Source organism: Leuciscus leuciscus, assembly GCF_965113295.1.
Source record: "Leuciscus leuciscus genome assembly, chromosome: 8".
NCBI lineage: Eukaryota > Metazoa > Chordata > Actinopteri > Cypriniformes > Leuciscidae > Leuciscus > Leuciscus leuciscus.
In genome coordinates this window covers 23,383,415-23,401,732 of record NC_138732.1, presented here as the reverse complement: position 1 = coordinate 23,401,732, position 18,318 = coordinate 23,383,415, and the positions used below count along the sequence as shown (strand labels likewise).

General features: G+C 36.1%; 1 protein-coding gene across 1 annotated transcript in view; it reads left to right on the top strand.

The window, feature by feature from the left end:
- Positions 1-5,364: 5,364 nt before the first annotated feature.
- ahnak (AHNAK nucleoprotein) overlaps positions 5,365-18,318 on the top strand; it is a 31,918-nt gene continuing 18,964 nt past the window's right edge. The window contains exons 1-4 of the mRNA XM_082177230.1: positions 5,365-5,634; positions 17,179-17,240; positions 17,518-17,674; positions 17,900-18,105. Coding sequence (XP_082033356.1) covers positions 17,518-17,674; positions 17,900-18,105 — 363 coding nt within the window. The 5' untranslated portion in view covers positions 5,365-5,634; positions 17,179-17,240. The remainder of the gene's footprint in view (positions 5,635-17,178; positions 17,241-17,517; positions 17,675-17,899; positions 18,106-18,318) is intronic.

Genomic DNA, 18,318 nt, shown 5'->3' with positions numbered 1-18,318 from the left:
GGTAGCCAACGCCCTTGCTGTGGAACAAACCCTCCCACAAAGAACAGGATGAACCTATTGAAAAAACGAAAACCTTGCTTTGTGTTGTACTGTACTCTAGATATAGTAACATATATGACTGTTATGCCTCAGCGGTGTTAAAAAACACCTGGCACTAATGTGTGGGGATTCAATTTACGTTATCTAAATATGTATGCACAGCTGTCTGTTAGGAGGGATACATTTTTTGAAGTAGCGCATGCAGATTATTTTAGGAGTACAATTATATTTTATTACATTTTTATCTTCTGAAAATGTGTATTTCATACTTTGCCCATGCATGTATGAAAAGGAAATTAACAGAAGATAAAATATGCTTTTAATATAAAAATATAATTTTAACAACATAAACAATGTAGCTTAAGTAAATGTTAACATAGAAAAAAAAAGTGTTTTCATTTTATTTATTTATTTTATTTTACATTTATTTTTATGTATGAAAAGGACATTAACAGAAGCTAAACATATATTTATTATAAAAATAGAATTTTACTAGTAAAGGTTAACATAGTAGCCTATTATACAAATAATAATAAAAAATAAAAAATAAATTAATTTTTTAAATATTTGAAAAAATATTTTTAAATATCTGCTACTAAAATATATAAATATATATATTTAAATATCTGCAATTAATAAAAAATATTGCAGATATTATTAAAGAAATTTAATAAAAAATAAATATAATGATATACTAATATGTAATTAAATACAAAATCTACATGATATAACATAATGAACATAACATAATTTTTTTTTGTTTTACCTATTAAAGTTCATTATAACTGCCAAAAAAAAATTCTGACTAATTTGTGTTTGGGGAACAAAAACTACCCGTCATCTGATCAGTTGTGAAAAAATGTCATATCCTTTAACAATACAACTTGTATTGTTTGGCTGGAAGGGACTACGGTTTTTGCCCATTGTGTGGCTGTGGTGAGCATCAATGAAAGCTTTCAAGCTTTATATTAGAGACTATGCGTACTCCCTGCAGTAAAACTAGCTGTTCTCTGATTTACAAGAAAAAACACAACCAAGAGTGCACATTTGAGATCACTTTGTTCAGTGCTGTTATCTTTAAACTTCAAATAAAGTGGCTCCTCTGATCCCCTAAAGTTGATCCCAGGACACACCCGAAAAAATTCATCCTCTCTGCCCCTCCTTGTTCTTTTCCCTTCCTTCGCTTCTTGGTATAGCACTGCGTGCATTGTAGTCATACGGGATGACTCACCCTGACACACCAACCCTGACTGCTGTTATTCACACTAGTTCATACAAGCAGACACACCTATGAGCCACTCACCAGGAAACACCCGTTCCCACATATCCTAGTATTGAACTATTACTATATTTTGTATGACTACTCCAGCATCGTTGGATAACTCACTTTATCCAAATGAAAAGCATGAGATCCTCTTGTTTAGATTACAGTGACTAATCTCACAAATATGCATTTGCCTCAAACTACAGAGCTTTGTTGCATTTGCTGTGGCCATTTCGTGTCTTTTTTTCCCCCTCACATGGTTTTGGAACTCTGCAGAAAAGCATGACTGTTTTGTTCCTTGACATTCTTCGCCTGTTTGTTATCCAAAAGTTTTTATTGCATTGGGGAGACAAAACTCCTACACCACGAAAGCAACAAGAGAACACTGGAACTCATGCACACTGTTCCAGTTGTTTCAAACGTTTTGTCTGTTCTTCTGGTTACAGTATCTCTAAGATGTCTGATAATGGCGTAAGGTTTTCAAGTACTGGCTTCTGCAATATATGTCTTGTATATTTCATGTGTTTTTACTCAAAGCAACTTGCCACTCCCTTTGCTTCTTTACAAGGCAGACAGTATAAACTCTTTCTCGTTTGGAGAATTCATCCTTTGCTTACCATTACACAGCCCTGAATATGGGTGTGACACGTGGATTTGTTCACTATGCACCTCAGGGTTTCTCTCTGCCTGTCTGTCTTTCCGTCTGTTTGCCTCAGAACCAACCAACCACCCTTCCTCCCACCCCAGAACCACATATGCACACCTACACTGTTTACCTGCATTGCTGATGTGATCTAAGGCAGCTTAAACGGCCCTTTAAATGAAGCAACCACAGACGTCTTACTCAATCAAATGTGAATTAGACCTTGTGAAACCTATTTTGTGAGATTAGGACAGGCTAAAACGAAGCAAAACTAGTGAGGGATAATTTAGGGGTTTAGAGGAACATGTGAGATGCTTCAAGGAAAGGCTGCTTTTTGACAAGGATGAATGATTGATTTGGTCGCTGCAGGGTAAATCGTGCAGCAAACGAACCCCTTGCAGTGAACATAAAACAGGAAGAACTGAAAAAGTGTCAACGGTATGGTATAGGTGGCAAGTCCGATTAAATCCGTATTCCAGGTCTTCCAGGTATCTCATCAGCCATGCAAATCATGTGAAGTTCAATTGTTGCTTCAGGTTAGGTATACATTTCACTTTACTTTAATCTTGGGGTAACTTTTTATCTAAAAACTTTACATATAGTTGTGTGTGTGTGTTAAATAATAAGTTGATTCATCACAGAAGGGTTGTTGTGTTGGATTTAAAGGGATACTCCACTTTTTTTGGAAATAGGCTCATTTTACAACTCCCCCAGAGTTAAACAGTTGAGTTTTGCCGTTTTCGAATCCATTCAGCCGATCTCCGGGTCTGGCGGTACCACTTTTAGCATAGCTAAGCATAGATTATTGAATCGGACATGACCATTAGCATCTCTCTCATAAAAATGGCCAAAGATTTCGATATTTTTCCTATTTAAAACTCGACTCTTCTGTAGTTACATCGTGTACTAAGACAGACGGAAAATGAAAAGTTGTGATTTTCTAGGCTGATATGGCTAGGAACTATACTCTCATTCCTGCGTAATAAATCAAGAAACTTTGCTGCTGTACCATGGGTGCAGCAGGCGTAATGATATGACGCAGCGCCTGAAAATAGGTCTAATAGGTTAGACAAACTTAGTCCCGGTCACGTTGTAAGTTACTGAGCTGGGGAATATTTTCAGGCGCGCTCTGGGGGAGTTGGAAAATGAGCCTATTTCCAAAAAAAGTGGAGTATCCCTTTAAATCCAACACAACTACCCTTATATAAATAATTTACATTATTGATTAAGACATTTTTGAAGCGGACATGCAAAGGCCATCGCATATCTTTATTTGCTGTATTGCGTAATGCAAACATCTTGAGTTAGCTATAGATGCAGAGAATCCATCTTCAAAGGTTTGTGCTCTGAATTGCATACTTGCCTCAGTGAACTATCACAAATTAGTCTAATTACATTTAATTGAATACTGGATTTAAAATAGGCTTGTTCGACTTGAACCGGCGCTGCACAGACTGATCGGTTTATGACATCAAAGTAGGCTACCGCGAGAGCAATTCAAAAGCATAAGGAGCCGTCTACTTTCTATTCGCTCTCGCGGTACTTTGATGTGATTCACCGATCGGTCTGTGCAGCGCCGGTTCAAGTCGAACAAGCCTAATGTTCACAGCCTTTATAATTTGAGTTAATTAGATTCATTATAATTTTTTTTTCAATATTTCATTCATTGCATTTGTCATTGCGAGCATCTGTAATTTGTCACTATTCTTACTTTGTTCATTGATTGATTGATTGATTGATTCATTGATTCATTCATGCATTGATGAAAAATTGGAACAGCTGATAACAAACATAGCATAACAATCCATTCAAACTCTTGCTGCATTAAATAGAACAAGCTTTGCACAAATTCCTGAGATATTATTCTAGCTTTCTTGAATGTTCTGACTCATGTTTATATAACGTTCTAAAAAACACCCAAATTGTATTTTTCTGTGACTGTTATTTAGCCATTTTAGCCGGTTGTTGGCTGTCTGATCAGTTGTTGAACTGAACTGTTGTCTAGCTTGTTTAAAATTAATAAACAAATATCTCTGTACTTTGTTATACCTCATTTTAGACATGCACAAATCATTTTGTCAACATATACCTGAAAGGTAATCGATTTTAATTCATAAAATGTAGCTTTTAACCATATAAAAATGTAAAATACTCAAACACTAATACCCTTAAAAAACAAGACTTTATGTTATTTTTACTTGTTATTCTTATTCAAAGATTCAATTGTTCAAAGATGTTTCATCAATCCAGTTGTCACAAAATGAGAATGAAACTCCTCAGAGATTTACACTGGATTTTCTATTATGAAAATGCTATGGAAATTATGTTGGACTTGAGTGTACAGACAGTGAACACATTATCAAAGGCAAGAATCCCTCCTTCAGATGGCAACACATATTTGATCTTTGTCATTAAAAACAAATGAAAACTAACAAAAGTAGAACAAAAAACCCTACGTAAACTAATTCCAAATTATTTATCAGGAAAAAGTATGCATTATGCATACACAGGACATAGTGGGACACACTGCACTCACTATAGTAGCCTATATGAACAGAACAGAATATATAGAAGACTAAGTTGTCACATCACAAGACTCAAGTAGCATTTGATTTAATCAAACCTCACACATGTTTGCTTTTGCTTGTATTTTTCTTTGAACATCTAGTTAAAAACTCTATTCTACAAAAATTCCAATATCATTTTCGCTGTATCTTGATGAGCACAATAAAATCAGACTATATAGCATCAACAGTCAAATAATGAAAACTAATTGAAGAAATGAACAGATACATAATTTGTTGTAATGTGTTATACCTTTTTTAGGAAGAGACATGCACACACACACACACACACACACACACACACACACACACACACACACACACACACACACACACACAAAAACATTTTACAAATGTACACTAGTGTTTGCTTAGTTTGTGCCCTTCCTAAAAGATTGGGATCATGTGCCACCATCTCATGTGACATTTTATATGACACAACAGTATAGGGCAACGGGGCTAGTTGTCACAGTTTCTACTCCAGTTTACTCGAGGCAAATTTTTGAAAGTCAATTTCTCTACAGGCACATGCCTTAAAATCTTGACTAAAAAGAAATTCCACCGGATTTTTTATTGAACATATCGTAGGCCTATATTTTAATTAGGCCTACAAAAAAACACTTAACAAATTGCCTCAGTAAAGATGTGCCAAATTGCACCAGCCTGATAATTAAAATGAGTCTGACTCTTGTCCTAAGAATACAGTTTAAATCTGATTCCAGTCCACATTCACGCGCGTTATCACTGCGTTAAACCTGCATGTCACTCAAACAGTAGGTGGGCTGGACTAAAATTATAAGGGTCCACTCCCCTACTACACCATTACCCCCGCCCTCTTCTCCAGTGAAGAACTCCACAGACCTAGCCCAAACTCTGCCATTCTCCATAGCCCGGAGTTACAAGCAGACTGAGGAAAAGAAATAGCACTAATGTGAGAGGAAGAGAGAGAAGTAACTAACAAAAACAAGAAAATAATAAAGCGAGGCTTCAAGCCTCAAGAAAGAAAGAGAGTACACGAATACGTCAAAGTTTAGTTTGGAAAGCGTGGTGGAAAACTTTTCTGGGCTGTGGCAGAAAGCTGTGGACCGCGGAGGATGCCAGAGCAAAGGTGTTGAAGGTTCCAGGTATGTTTGTGTATCTCCTGAGGTTAACGAGTTATGCAGTTCTGGTGTGCGACGCTCACGTTGCATTTAAATTAGTTTTCCAGAGACTGTCTGTGAACTTATAATATTCTTAATTATGCCGGAAAATGCTATATATTTGCTTATTTGGTTCTTAGAAAGTCTATTATATGTCATAAAATCTTATGTGTCATAAAACGTATCTGTATTGTTGAAGATGAAGAGGGTGGGTGTGTATCTGCTCAATTGTCATCTGTTGCGCACGTTATTTTTTCTCCTAACATTACTAAAGTTTGTTCAGAATTCAGCGTTTATTTAGTTAAACTCGACCTGCTAAATCATTCAGAAGAAAAAAAAAGGATTTATAATTAAGGCAAATATTCTGGGTTTTTGCATGTCATGCAAAAGATACACCCAAAGAGTGCAACGTGGATAAGAAGGTTGTTGTCTCTGACTTTGCCCACGCTGTAAAACAAAATAAAAAAAAGTTTAAAAGAAAGCTAAAGGCCTATGCTCTATTATCATTCCCCCCCTCCCACAGAAATGCATTTTTATACAGTAACACAAAGTCGTTTCACACTTCCATATACTTTTTTATCTTTCCTCTTGAAACGAGTATTATCCTGCCATACCAAATCTGGTCATAGCTCAAGATTTTTGGTCAACGTCAGCACATATTCTGCACTGTGGATGAATCGTTTTCTCATATTTTTCTGCTTACTTTTTTTTGTAGATGTTTGTTTTAAAGATTCTTAATATCCTTAAAAAATAAAGTGTGAATATTTTAAATTTAGTTTGGGAATTCTGTCCTGTTTTGCCTTGATTTTCTTAACCTGGAGCCCTGGCCAGGGTGTGGGCAGTGAGTAAGAGGGGGAGGAGGAGGGGGTAATGGAATGTAGTGGTTTGGAAAGACTTACTAATTGAAACCAGGTTTGAAGCACAGAGGGGGAAAGTAAGGCTTGCTATGCAGGAGAAAGAATAAGGTGTTTTATTCACGCCCGACTGCACCATGACTTTAAGTTATGGAGCTGTTTTTTCAGTAGGATCACTGAAGGTTTCTTATTATAAAATAATAGAGGAATAGATAAAAGAGAGTGAGACTGACATATAAAAGGGGAGTGTTGCAAACCAGTGCTGAGAGTTTGGAGATATCCATGGAGTGTTGACATCCAAAAATCTGTCTTTCAGTTTATCTGATTTAAGATATTTTTTTTAAATGTCCACAAGCAGATTTTTCACATTTGGAGCCCATCCCCCTTCTCCTGCCACACCCAAACTTTCTCCTGTTTTGTCAGAACAGATGACTCCATAGCAGACTAAAGTTGTCAACCAGTAGTACTGTACTATATTAAAGCTGTAATAAAGCAACTGAATTGAAATTGTTATAATTTTAGTAAATTTTTTCATAAACTGGAAAATTTGGCTGTGCAAGGGTATGTCTTTGGAGTCCGATGTTAAGTTTTCTATGTGTGTCGCTGCCTCAATTTCAGCAATCTCTTTCAACCTTGGTTGTATTTGAAGGTTACAAAGTGTTTGGTTTAAAACAGAACAGTGAGCTTCTTGCTTATCTTGAATGATATAGGTTTTGAATGTTGAGTAGAAACAATGTTTGGTGGCCTGTGTCTTTATCTGATGCGTGATTGTCCTGGAGGTTTACAGTGGAGGCACAACTTTCTCCTCCTCTGTGTTGATAGGTCAGATTAGGGCGTGCTTCATAGGACCTTCTATTCCAGTGTGAAAACGGAAAGAGTCTGGACTCGTGCACACTTCCTTTGTCGTTTCCTTAAAGGCTTGTCGAGGACTTGCGATGGGAACGCCAAAGGAGGAGTGGCAGGCTTCGTAACGGAATGTTTCATTCTCTTATTTGGTTGTTTTCTCACATCTTGAATCTTCATGTTTTCATACAGAATGAAAGAAGTCAACTCCGTGAATATGTGATTATCCATCACAGATAAGTTGTCAGCACACTCGCTTTCGTAGATAATACCTTACAGGATGTAGGGATCATTTGAAGAGTTTTGAAGTATGAAGTCTGAGCTGAAGACTTTGTTGCATTATCTTGGTACACGTCTGCCTGTTCAGACAGACCCTGGAGTTATCATCATTCCATGGTTGAGAAATACTGGCTTGAAGCTAAAACAAAGTTGGACAATATATTATGGCTTTGCCAATATGGATCTGAGTCAGAGTCAGGCATTCATATTTCACAATTTAGTACAGAGAACAGTGTAACACATAGTCATGTGCACATATGCCTTAATGGCAGATTCTCAAGATTTACATGCAGTTGTTTTTTAGCCCGTATGTAGTTTTTTAGTATCAAGAGATTTGTCTTCACACATGTACGGTATACTTTTATTATTATAATAAAATTTGCCGTTTCCAAATGATCCCATTTACTGCCTTGTGATTTTTATTTATTTTTATACTTATATTAATAGTATTATCTTCTGTTTAACACAATTAAACATTTTGTGTGTTTATCACAATGCTAAAATTAATATTATATTAATTATACTTTTTAATTATTATTGTCATTTTGGTTATCATATTAATTTTCTTTTTGTATGCGCGTGCGTCCACAACACATTATAGACTGTACTTCCATTGTACTTCTGCAATCCAGTTGGATTACTAGATTACATTTGCTGTTGTGCTTGAAATAGAAGATACGGTCTGCATTTGATTAAGGTTTAGGATCACATGACAGTAGGATGGTTAGTCTGTTTATAGTTTATAAGCTTCAATTTCCAAGGCTGGCCATTTTGGTCTGACATTAATGCTTCAATTATGTGAATCTTGTTGTTTTCAGAAACAGATACTTTTAAAAATGGTGTGCTTCATACGCTTAAACCGTAATTTACTCGGGTAACAAGTAAATGTAGGCTACTTACTTGCATGACATGTAGCAATTATTTCCTGGTAGCCACACCTGTCATTGCTGATTGACATAATGGGTTAAATATTGATTTTAGTTTGTGCATTTTAATTGAACAAGTACAAATTAGTGCAATTAGTGATAGTGTTTACTGGTAACTACTAGTACCTATATAGTTAAAGGCGAAATTTGTTCAGGTGAAATTCTATCATGATTTGATTACAATATGCTTCAAGTATGTTCTAAGTAAATGTAAAATGACCAAATAATATTCCATATCAATGAATAACAGCAAAGATATACACTGCAGTGATACTACATACATGGCTGCTTGTGATGATATTGTTTCAAAGTTGCACGCTTATTTGGAAAAAGTATTGTATATGGCAAATAACATTGAGGCCATATTTTAATAGTTCTAATGCATTCAAAAGTATTCTTTAAAGTGATTTGATGATCTGCATTTATTGACGTAGACTTAACGTTTGACTACAGCTCGAACTACATCACACCATTTCAGTAATGTAGGTATGCACATCTACTTGTTTACAACAGCACATGGAGACGCAGCAGAGGTTAGATCATTCTAGGTGCAGTTTACATGAGTTCGTTTCTAGTTGGATTGTAGATAAGAGTTAAGATCTGACTAATTAGATGTTTCAAACCACATGCCTTTTCACTTCTACAAAACACTTGGCAGTGCTGTTTCAGACCTAACTATATAACCATCTGATGGTAGCTGGTAAGCGAACCACCTTCCCATCAGTCATCACTATGTATTTGATTGCTGACTCATATCCTTTGACTCCGTTTGAAAAGCCTTGTTAACAGGATAAACAAACATGTCAGGATAGACAAAAAACGTGACTCAATGTGAATACTGACAGCCTTTAGCTAATATACATGTATCTGAATTATGTAAATGTTTCTCTTACATTTCATTAATCAAGATTTATTTAGTGTAATTCACTTTTTTTTAATGGTTTCATCTTTTTGATTCCTGTTTGTTCCTCTAAATAGTTGATATTTCCACAATAATATTGAAAGCGTATGTCTTTGCACGAGAGTTTGGTCACTTTGTGGGTTTGAATTGAGTCCATGTGGAAGTAAAAGTTGAATTTTTAACCAAACTGTAGTTATCCCTTTTTATGTATGAGCTCTTGCTTTGTCAGAATTGCCTGCCTCTTGCAAGGAAAATGAATGATGAGCATTTAATGGAGAAATATGACTTATACTTGTTACAATAAAAAGTATCCTGTAATTTGCTTTGGAAAAACGTGTCTGCTAAAGAGCCAAGTAACCAAGCATCTCCTGTAAGCAAAGCCAAAGGCCACAATTTATGTTATTACATTGTGTAATGGCTGACTGTATGTGTGTGTGTTGCTTATTATACATTGCAATACTTTAATGGAAAAAGTGTGGCATTAAACCCTAGCAGTGGCTTTTCTATAATTAGTGGTTTAGTTGTTTCCCAACAATTCTATCACTTATCTACCCTCTGCATTGCTGAACCTTTACAAATGTGAGCTATTGCACAGCTATAAATCCACATTTACATTGGACCACTAAGACCTTTTAAACCATGCAGACAATCATTTTATGACTTCTTTTGCTGTGCATTAATCAGTGTCAAGAGGGGCTTCTGTCAGTCTTTATACATTTGGAAATCGGCTGGGTTCTTTCCTTTAATGAAATAAGAAAAGGATCAGGTTTCCATGCTTTATTGGGTGTTAGTAAGTGGAAACTTTGAAAGAGTACCCTGTTTTTGTACCCAGCTCAGACCCACTGGGTGAGTTAAGTGGTTGGGTAGAGAGTAGGACATTGCTTTGGAGTTAGTCACTGCAGGAGAGGCTGGGCTCTCTTCCAGTTGGCCTGACGGCTCTATCAAGGAATGCGTGTGACTGGAGGCCTGGGTGGGGCTCTCAGCTCTCTGTGCGGGCTTGAGAGATGGTGTGCGTGTAGTTTCTCTCTTATTGTGCGAAGGGCGTGTCCCCAGCTTTGGATTTGCAACGTTTGCCTCCTGTGTTGTGCTATAAAGTCTGCTCTTTTTAGATTTGCACAGTTGTTGCCAAACGACCTCTGCCAGATGGAAGCATTGCGGTGTCGTCTGACACATCTTAGACCTGTGATTATGGTCGCGTTTTGTACTAGTACCAGTCTTTCTTATGCACGACAATAGAAACTTTATGTAAGGATATTTATTCTGTGAAATTGTGTGGTTGCAAAACTTTTTAAAGCTAGATGGCATTCTTTTAAATTCAGTACGTGCAAAACTTTGTTAGTAAAAATTATTAGTGAGCTTGTTTGAAACCTGTGGTTTTGTTCGGCTAGCTCCACCTTTACCGAGGTGACAGCAAACTTGATACAACTAAGTGCAGGGTTAGTAGATGTCACCCGTTTGAGTGTACACAGCTGCTCTGCCAAATGTTGTCCTTTGCAAACAGTGTGACAGCCCCGTCCAGACTGGCCTTTATCACAGCGAGCCTATGACTATTTCAGTCACAGCTCAGAAATAACAGTCCGTTAATGAAACGACAGGGTAGTGATAGGTTCTAGCAATGGTTTCCAAATAATAGACAAAGAAGTTAGAGCTGGCAAAGAGAAAACGCAATGCGTTTTCGTTCCTACTGATTCGACCCCTTCAGAATAGCAGCTCATTTTCAGGACGTATTGTGCAAACTCCTCATCAAGTGATTGCTTTTGTAAATGTTTAGAGCAAAGTTTTGTCCATTCATTTTTCAGTGGGACAGAGAAGTACTTTGATTATAAGTTAGGGTAAATATACTATTTTCTTGGGGCAGCTTTAAATGAACACTTTTGCTGTTAACAGTTGTTTTCTAGCAGAGTCAATAACAGTGGAATTATTCCGGGGAGAATTGATATCAGGGCAGGTCCACGCAAGCATGTACCTGTCTGTGCTGATTCCAGCATTTGTTTGCAGTGCTAGTGTTACATGAAGTCTTTTCATGCTTTTCTGCTGTAGACGAAAGCAACCACATCTGTGATCCGACTTCAGTCATAAGGCTTAAAAAAAAGATATTAGCATCACTGAAACCACATTTAATTGATCTCTCTTATAGTGTCACAGAAACGGACATGCATCTTGTCTTGCCTTAAAGGTCTGAAAGACATGTTTATGTAACGAAACAAATTCCCAACATTTCTCTAGCCTAGACTAAAAGGCTTAAAACAGATATCTCTTTGTCCTCATCCTCCTCCATGCAGAAATTATCAAAAGGGAATGCTAAATTGGACTGGAAGCCACGGGACAGCTTCAAAGGCCATGCAGCATGAAGGACAATTCAACACTTTAAAGATTTAAATATTGTATATAACAGCTTATGGCTCTTGCATACACAAACTCGGTAGTTTGTGTCCTTGATAATGCCTCTCTGAGTTGAGGGAGTATTTTATTTGTTGTTTTGTAAGAAGTCATTTGATTCAGCCTCGATTAAAGCCTTGCATGAGATCAAACAATTGACACTTATCAGTTTTGGTTAATTAGAGAGTTGCATTATTTAAACAAATTCTGAGTGGAGCAAATATTGAACTACTTGACAGAGGAGTTGTTTCCCACATGAATTGGCCATCTAAACCTTTTCATTAAATTAAATGAAAAACTACTGATCCCCCTACCTCTTTTTTTTCATGTAAGATAAGAGTGGATAATGATGTTTGATAATTTGGTTTCTGTGAAATTAAATGAGCGAAATGACTGCGTAGTTTAGTCTCCAGTGTCTTCGGCCATACCATGTGACTAGTGAAGCTTTTAGGCGATCAAATGAGGATTTGCACATGATGTTTGCTTTCCTGTGAGAAATTTACATGAACTTTAATTTTGCTTGTGGCAAGTTATAGTTTCATGGCATTGGCATGGTTACTATGAATGGCTTGCAACATCTCACTTGGTTTTAGTTTACAGTCATCTTGAATTACTTCGTGACATCAACGATGCAAACAAAGGCCTAGGTGACAGTGTTAGAATTTAACTTACTGATATATACGTTTTTAATTTTAGACAACTGAAATTGTCCTTTAATTAAACACAGTAAAATCTGAGAATGACGTGCAATTTCGCTCTTTCTGTCAATGCTCAAACAGATTCCCAGTGTTTAGAGCACAGGGTGGATTTGCAGTCATGTGAGGATGAGTTTATTTTGAGGGAGTGATGTTGGTAATTGTATTTAACAATAGCTACTTATCAAACTTGGAATTTAAACACAAAGCTAATTGTGTGTTTCTGCCTAGGCAAAAACTATTCAGACAATTATTAAACAGAAACATCCAGAGGAAATATTTAAGCTTGTGCAGACACTTAAGCTCCTGTCTTGCAAAGGAAAACTCGCTGTGTTGTGTGCTCATATTGTAACTGTTTCAGTCACTGTCGCCCTCTTAGGGCAAAGTATAAAACCAACTAGGGTGGGGCTGCATTTTTTAAGGAAAAGGGAAATGAAGTCTGCCTGATTCACTAGCTTAAGGTCTCGAAACCATGCAAACTAAACTATTTATATTAAGAGCTTTTCACTTTAAAAGATAACAGGGTGGTGGTTGTTTTATTCCTTTTCCACTGAATGTACATTTTGTAATTGACCATTTTAGATTGGTCGGACAGTGATGCATGGAAACATTTGAAAAATACATTGCTTTCTTTCAGAATATAACGGAAGACGAGAGAGAGTTTGAGCTTTAGCCTCGGCAATTCAGTAGGTTCCCTTATCCTCCCGGAGTTAAATTACATTTTTGCAAGGTTTCATTTTATCAATTTGTTTGGAATGTTAATGTTAAATAGAATTATTACAGTGCACTTAAACCTGTCAAACCTGATTTGATTTTATAGTAGGTGCATTATAAATTATGTTAAATCCATTCAACTTTTTAGATCTTAAAATTATTTTAGAATTAAGATTTGCACTCATTTTATTGTTAATCATAAATTCCACCTTGAGGGTTGCACAACCCTACCTACTATGAGAAGTAAGTATGACACTCCGTATGCACGTTTGTCTTCTCTCAATGTAGGCAGACCAGCCGTTAAGAGGTGCTCTTTCCTATTGCCACAGGCTAGTTTGTCAAGACAATGGTTTTCCTCAATGCTGCAAAAGATGCTTGCTTGAAAAAACATATTTGATTTAATGAATAGAAGAAAAAAACTTCAATATCCATGTTCATTTGTTCAGATGTCTTTGGTGTGAATGCTCCATAGTGCAGTCAGACCATCTCAGGAGGTACTCTGAGTGTAAAGTGGGGTTGGCTTATAACGTGTACAAAAAAAACCAACCCATCAGCTACTGTATAAGACCAACTAGAAGCTTCTGCTAATCAATTGCTTTGACAGCGGACTGAATGAAAGCATCAGCGGTAACGCCTACTTGCCTTTCAGCAATAACTACTTGGTGTATGTTATATCACCTAATTAGGATTCATGGGCCAAGCTGTTTCTTATCAAATCTACTAAGTCAATTTTTAAAACTGTTAAATCCAGGGGTTTCCTTTTTGCTTGTTTTGTTTCAATGCCTTGCTATTTGTTGCTAGACCTCAAAGCTTGGGTCCTTTAGGTCCTCATTACAACTCAACAGTTAACAAAGATGTGTTCTATTTCATTGCTGAAGTCTTATGGTTGCACAAACACTTGCGGTATTATGAAGTTTCTGCTTACATGGATCATATCAAATCATATGATTTTAGGTGAGAGCCAAACTTTAAGCAGATGCTCTCCAAATAATGCTCTAGTCATATGGTCGTTTGAGATGTGCCTGCTGGGGCACAAATAATGTATTATACACTGGTTTAGTGGCATGTTATGTGCCACTGTTGCCTCTGATTGTTCCACATTTCAGACATGGATGTGCAGATGTGCCTTTTTTCCCCATTCACATAGTTTGCTCCTCCTGAGATGCATTACGAGGAATCTGTCAGAGCTGTGAGAACAATTGCAGCACAAATAGCACTTTAGATCATATAGTTTTAAAAAAGGATGAAGGAAGTGGAACATGTATACATCGGTGGTACAAGATTGAGTGCAGGGTGTGGCATCATGTTAAAGGGATAGGTAATCAAACAGTTGATGGTAGCCATTGGCTTCCATAGTAGGAAAAAAATAAACTATGGAAGTGGATGGCTACCGTCAAACTATCTGGTTACCAACGTTCTTTAAAACATCATCTTTTGTGTTCAGCAGAAGAAAGAAACTCATGCAGGTTTCAACAACTTGACGGTGATGACAACATTTTCCTTTTTGGGTGAACTATCCCTTTAAGAGGCAGAACGTATAACTAGCTGGGAGTGAAAGCTTTTGCAGTGCTTGCTAGGGAGTTCTTGGGTACACACTACACAGCACTGTATGTTTTCCCCTTCTCCTTTCATAAATACTGGCTTTAGCCAACAATAATAAGGATTTTTTCCTGGCTTTGGTTTCACAGCTTCCATGTCTCATGCTTTACATTTCTCCCACTGTGGACTTTGTTTTACTGAAATTGCATGCACACTGTAAAAAAATTATATGATCAATAAGGTATGACAACATGTGTTTTTACATTGCTTTTACTCATAAAAAAGTGGAAATTGCTTAACTTATTTTAAGTTATACAAGATTCAACAAATTTTTTTTTTATCAGACTCAAGTCAGTTTGATGAAATTTAAGTTGAAATGACTTAAACATCCAAGTTGTTTGTATACTAAATTTAAGGCAGCAATTTATTTTATTTTTATTTTGTTTATTTTCTTACAGTACAGAGAGTTCTGATATCTAATAAGTGCAAATATTGTGCATTATGCTGTTGCATGTGTAATGCGATGACACATTTTTATTTTATTAATTTTTTTTAAAGGATTTGTACTTTAACAACCTGTGACAGTCACATAATAAAATCTAATATACAAGCCTTGTAATCTTTCATTGAATGGCACAGTGTTTTTTTTTTGTTTCTCTTCAGTGTTGTTTATAATGTTGATGTATAATGCTGTCTATCCCCTTAATATTTGTCCGCCTCTCTGATAGTCCTTTAGCATAAGTAGAATATTTTGTGTACAATTCAAATGGGTCGCAAATGTTTTGTGGTCTGTGCCGTGGTATCGAGGGAAGCCAGATTGACTCCCTCAAATTATCTTTTCTGTACTGTCCTGCCCTGTCTTGCCTGCAGAACAATGGTCAATATGGACTCAAAACCAGGCCTTTTCTCCCCATATTTAGTGGGAGGCAAGTGTTATTTATAATTTAAGGGGGAGGGAATGTTCTCATTCTAGAAAGTAAACAGAATTTCTCCGGTCCATTATGATGAATCTTTTTAGAGTCCCTATTCCCAGAAGAGAGACACTACATTTTTAAAGCATATATCTTATACTTTTAGAATTACTTTCTTATTTAAGAATATATAACATTAAACATTATCTAAGAGTATTTCTTATAGATGAACTTAAAACTAATATAGACACAGACTAAAACAGAGAATAAGCAACAACTTTAACTATGATTTGTTTATTTAATTCTTGAATAACCATAAACCTTTGCAGGTCCTTGACCATTGCTGAAAGAGTAATTATATTTAAATTTATATAATTAACTTTATCTATCATTGCTCAGTTTCATGAATAGTTGAGTTTCACACTAGCCAATATTTTTGAGCATTGTATTCACACATTTTATTTTGAGTGTACATTCCTTCAGTAATCCACTAAGGTCAGGGTCAGGCTTTTTTCAGAAGGGGGTATACTTACTATTTTCAAGGGAGCATTCAGATTACTTGAATAACTCTCATACATGATCCCACCAAATTCATGATCACATGAGACAAAGCTTTCTGTTTTAGTCTACAGATTTTACTTTAGTTGTGCTTGGCTTTTGCTACAACAATTTGTTTTTTTCCTTTTGATTTAAGCAACGTGCTGCTAATGGCTATGCACTTTTTTTTTTTTTCTTTCAGCATGTGCCCAGTTTCTCATTATTTCCTCAGATTCAAGAGATTTAAAAATGCTGGATCTTATTAGATATTTTGTAGCTGTTATGTTATTTTATATTTATATTATGTTACTGCTATTACATACAGTTATTCTGAGATCATACAAGAAAATAAATTCAGTGCCATTGTATCAATTATATCATTTATAATTAAAATAACTTTATTTGAAAATGTTTAGTGAAATATGCAAGTAGGTGTTTTCATATCCAAAAGGTCCTGTGCAATTGTAGTGTGGATGATTGTGAGGGGGTGAATATCTCTAAAACAAATAACTTATTGTTTTGAAAGCTGGAATGCCAGGCCCACATGTCAGCTAAATAACTCCATGTTAAGCAATGCTCATCAAGTAAAAACCACCCTGCTCTGCAAGCTACTGTTTGATATTCATTTTAAGGATATCAGATGGTTTTAAATATGTTTAAGCTGTAAACTAAACTGAGCCTAATACATTTAGTGACTGTAGCGTTTGGCTTATTTGCAATACATAATAAGTTATTGCTCTTGTTGTGAAGTGTTTTATGCTGTTCAGTGCTTTGTGTCAATGCTGAAGAAATACATGGGATACAGATAGTCTGTTCAAACTAGAAATATGTGCCAAGTTCCCATAGAGAAATCATGCTTGTTTAATCAACTTTTTGTTGGAGATTGTATTGCCATCTAGTGGTCACAGATTGATCCTCATTTACAGTTGTTGTTTTTGTGTGTGTATTAAGGAAAGAACAAGTGCTGACACGGTCCACACTAGGGGGCAGGCGAAGAAGCAACACATTTAGAGGTATACTGAATGAATAGATACATGTTATAGCTATGTGATGTTAATAGCTAATTTACAGCATAGCAATTGGTGAAAAAGTTTTGTATAACATTTTTAGATGATTGCTTGTGATCATTTCTCTCAATCAAAACTTTAGCCTATTAACTCAATCAAAACTACACATTAGGCAACATATACCTAGTATACTTGGTATTGTATTATAACAGTTCTACTATGTTTTATTGTGTAATGTTTTCTCTTTTTATTTATTTATTGATTATTTGTATTTTTTTTAAAGATGGCTGACGAGCAGGAAACAAGGGAAGTGCTTTACCCACAGTGGATGGGCGCTGATAAGCATGGGCTCACCATAGAACAAAAAGGTCAAGGAGAGATTTTTGTCACAGAGGTGAAAGAAGAGTCCCCTTCTGCTCATACTGGAAATGTATATGAAGGTATGTAGTTAAAATAACCCTGCATGATCTGATGTATTGTGCAAACATTTAGAAAATCTTATTTTCTAATATTTCTAGAATGTTTGATACTTAGAGCAACATTTGAGCAGCATTCCCTCTTTTGGTGTTGAGCTATTGTCTGTGAGCAAATGCTCTTGTAGTTCTTCCAAATACAATTTACATATTGTTTAGTTTGAACTTTCCATGTACTGCCCTTTGTAACAGGTGACCAAATTGTGGGGGCCACCATTTACTTTGACAACATGAGCTCAGAAGAAACAGCTGAGCTACTGAAGACTCTAAACCGACATAAGGTTGGACTAAAATTACAAAACAAGACTGGAGACAAGTCACCTTGCCGCTCTCCAATGGGAACATTGTCATGGGAAGGACGTGGAGGGTTAGGAGGCTCTAGTTCAGACATTCTCCTGGTAATGTGACCTCAGTTGTTGGTCCATGTACTATATGGTACCAGCACCATGACCATGTGAACCATACATTTGATTAATTTTAAATGTTGTTATTCAGCATTGGTACACATTGTATTAGAAAAAACATTGTTACAGTCAGTGTCAACTGATTTTAGTTTCATCAGTATTTCCATATTTAACCAATTTAACTTTTTTTTGTATATTTGTTTCTTA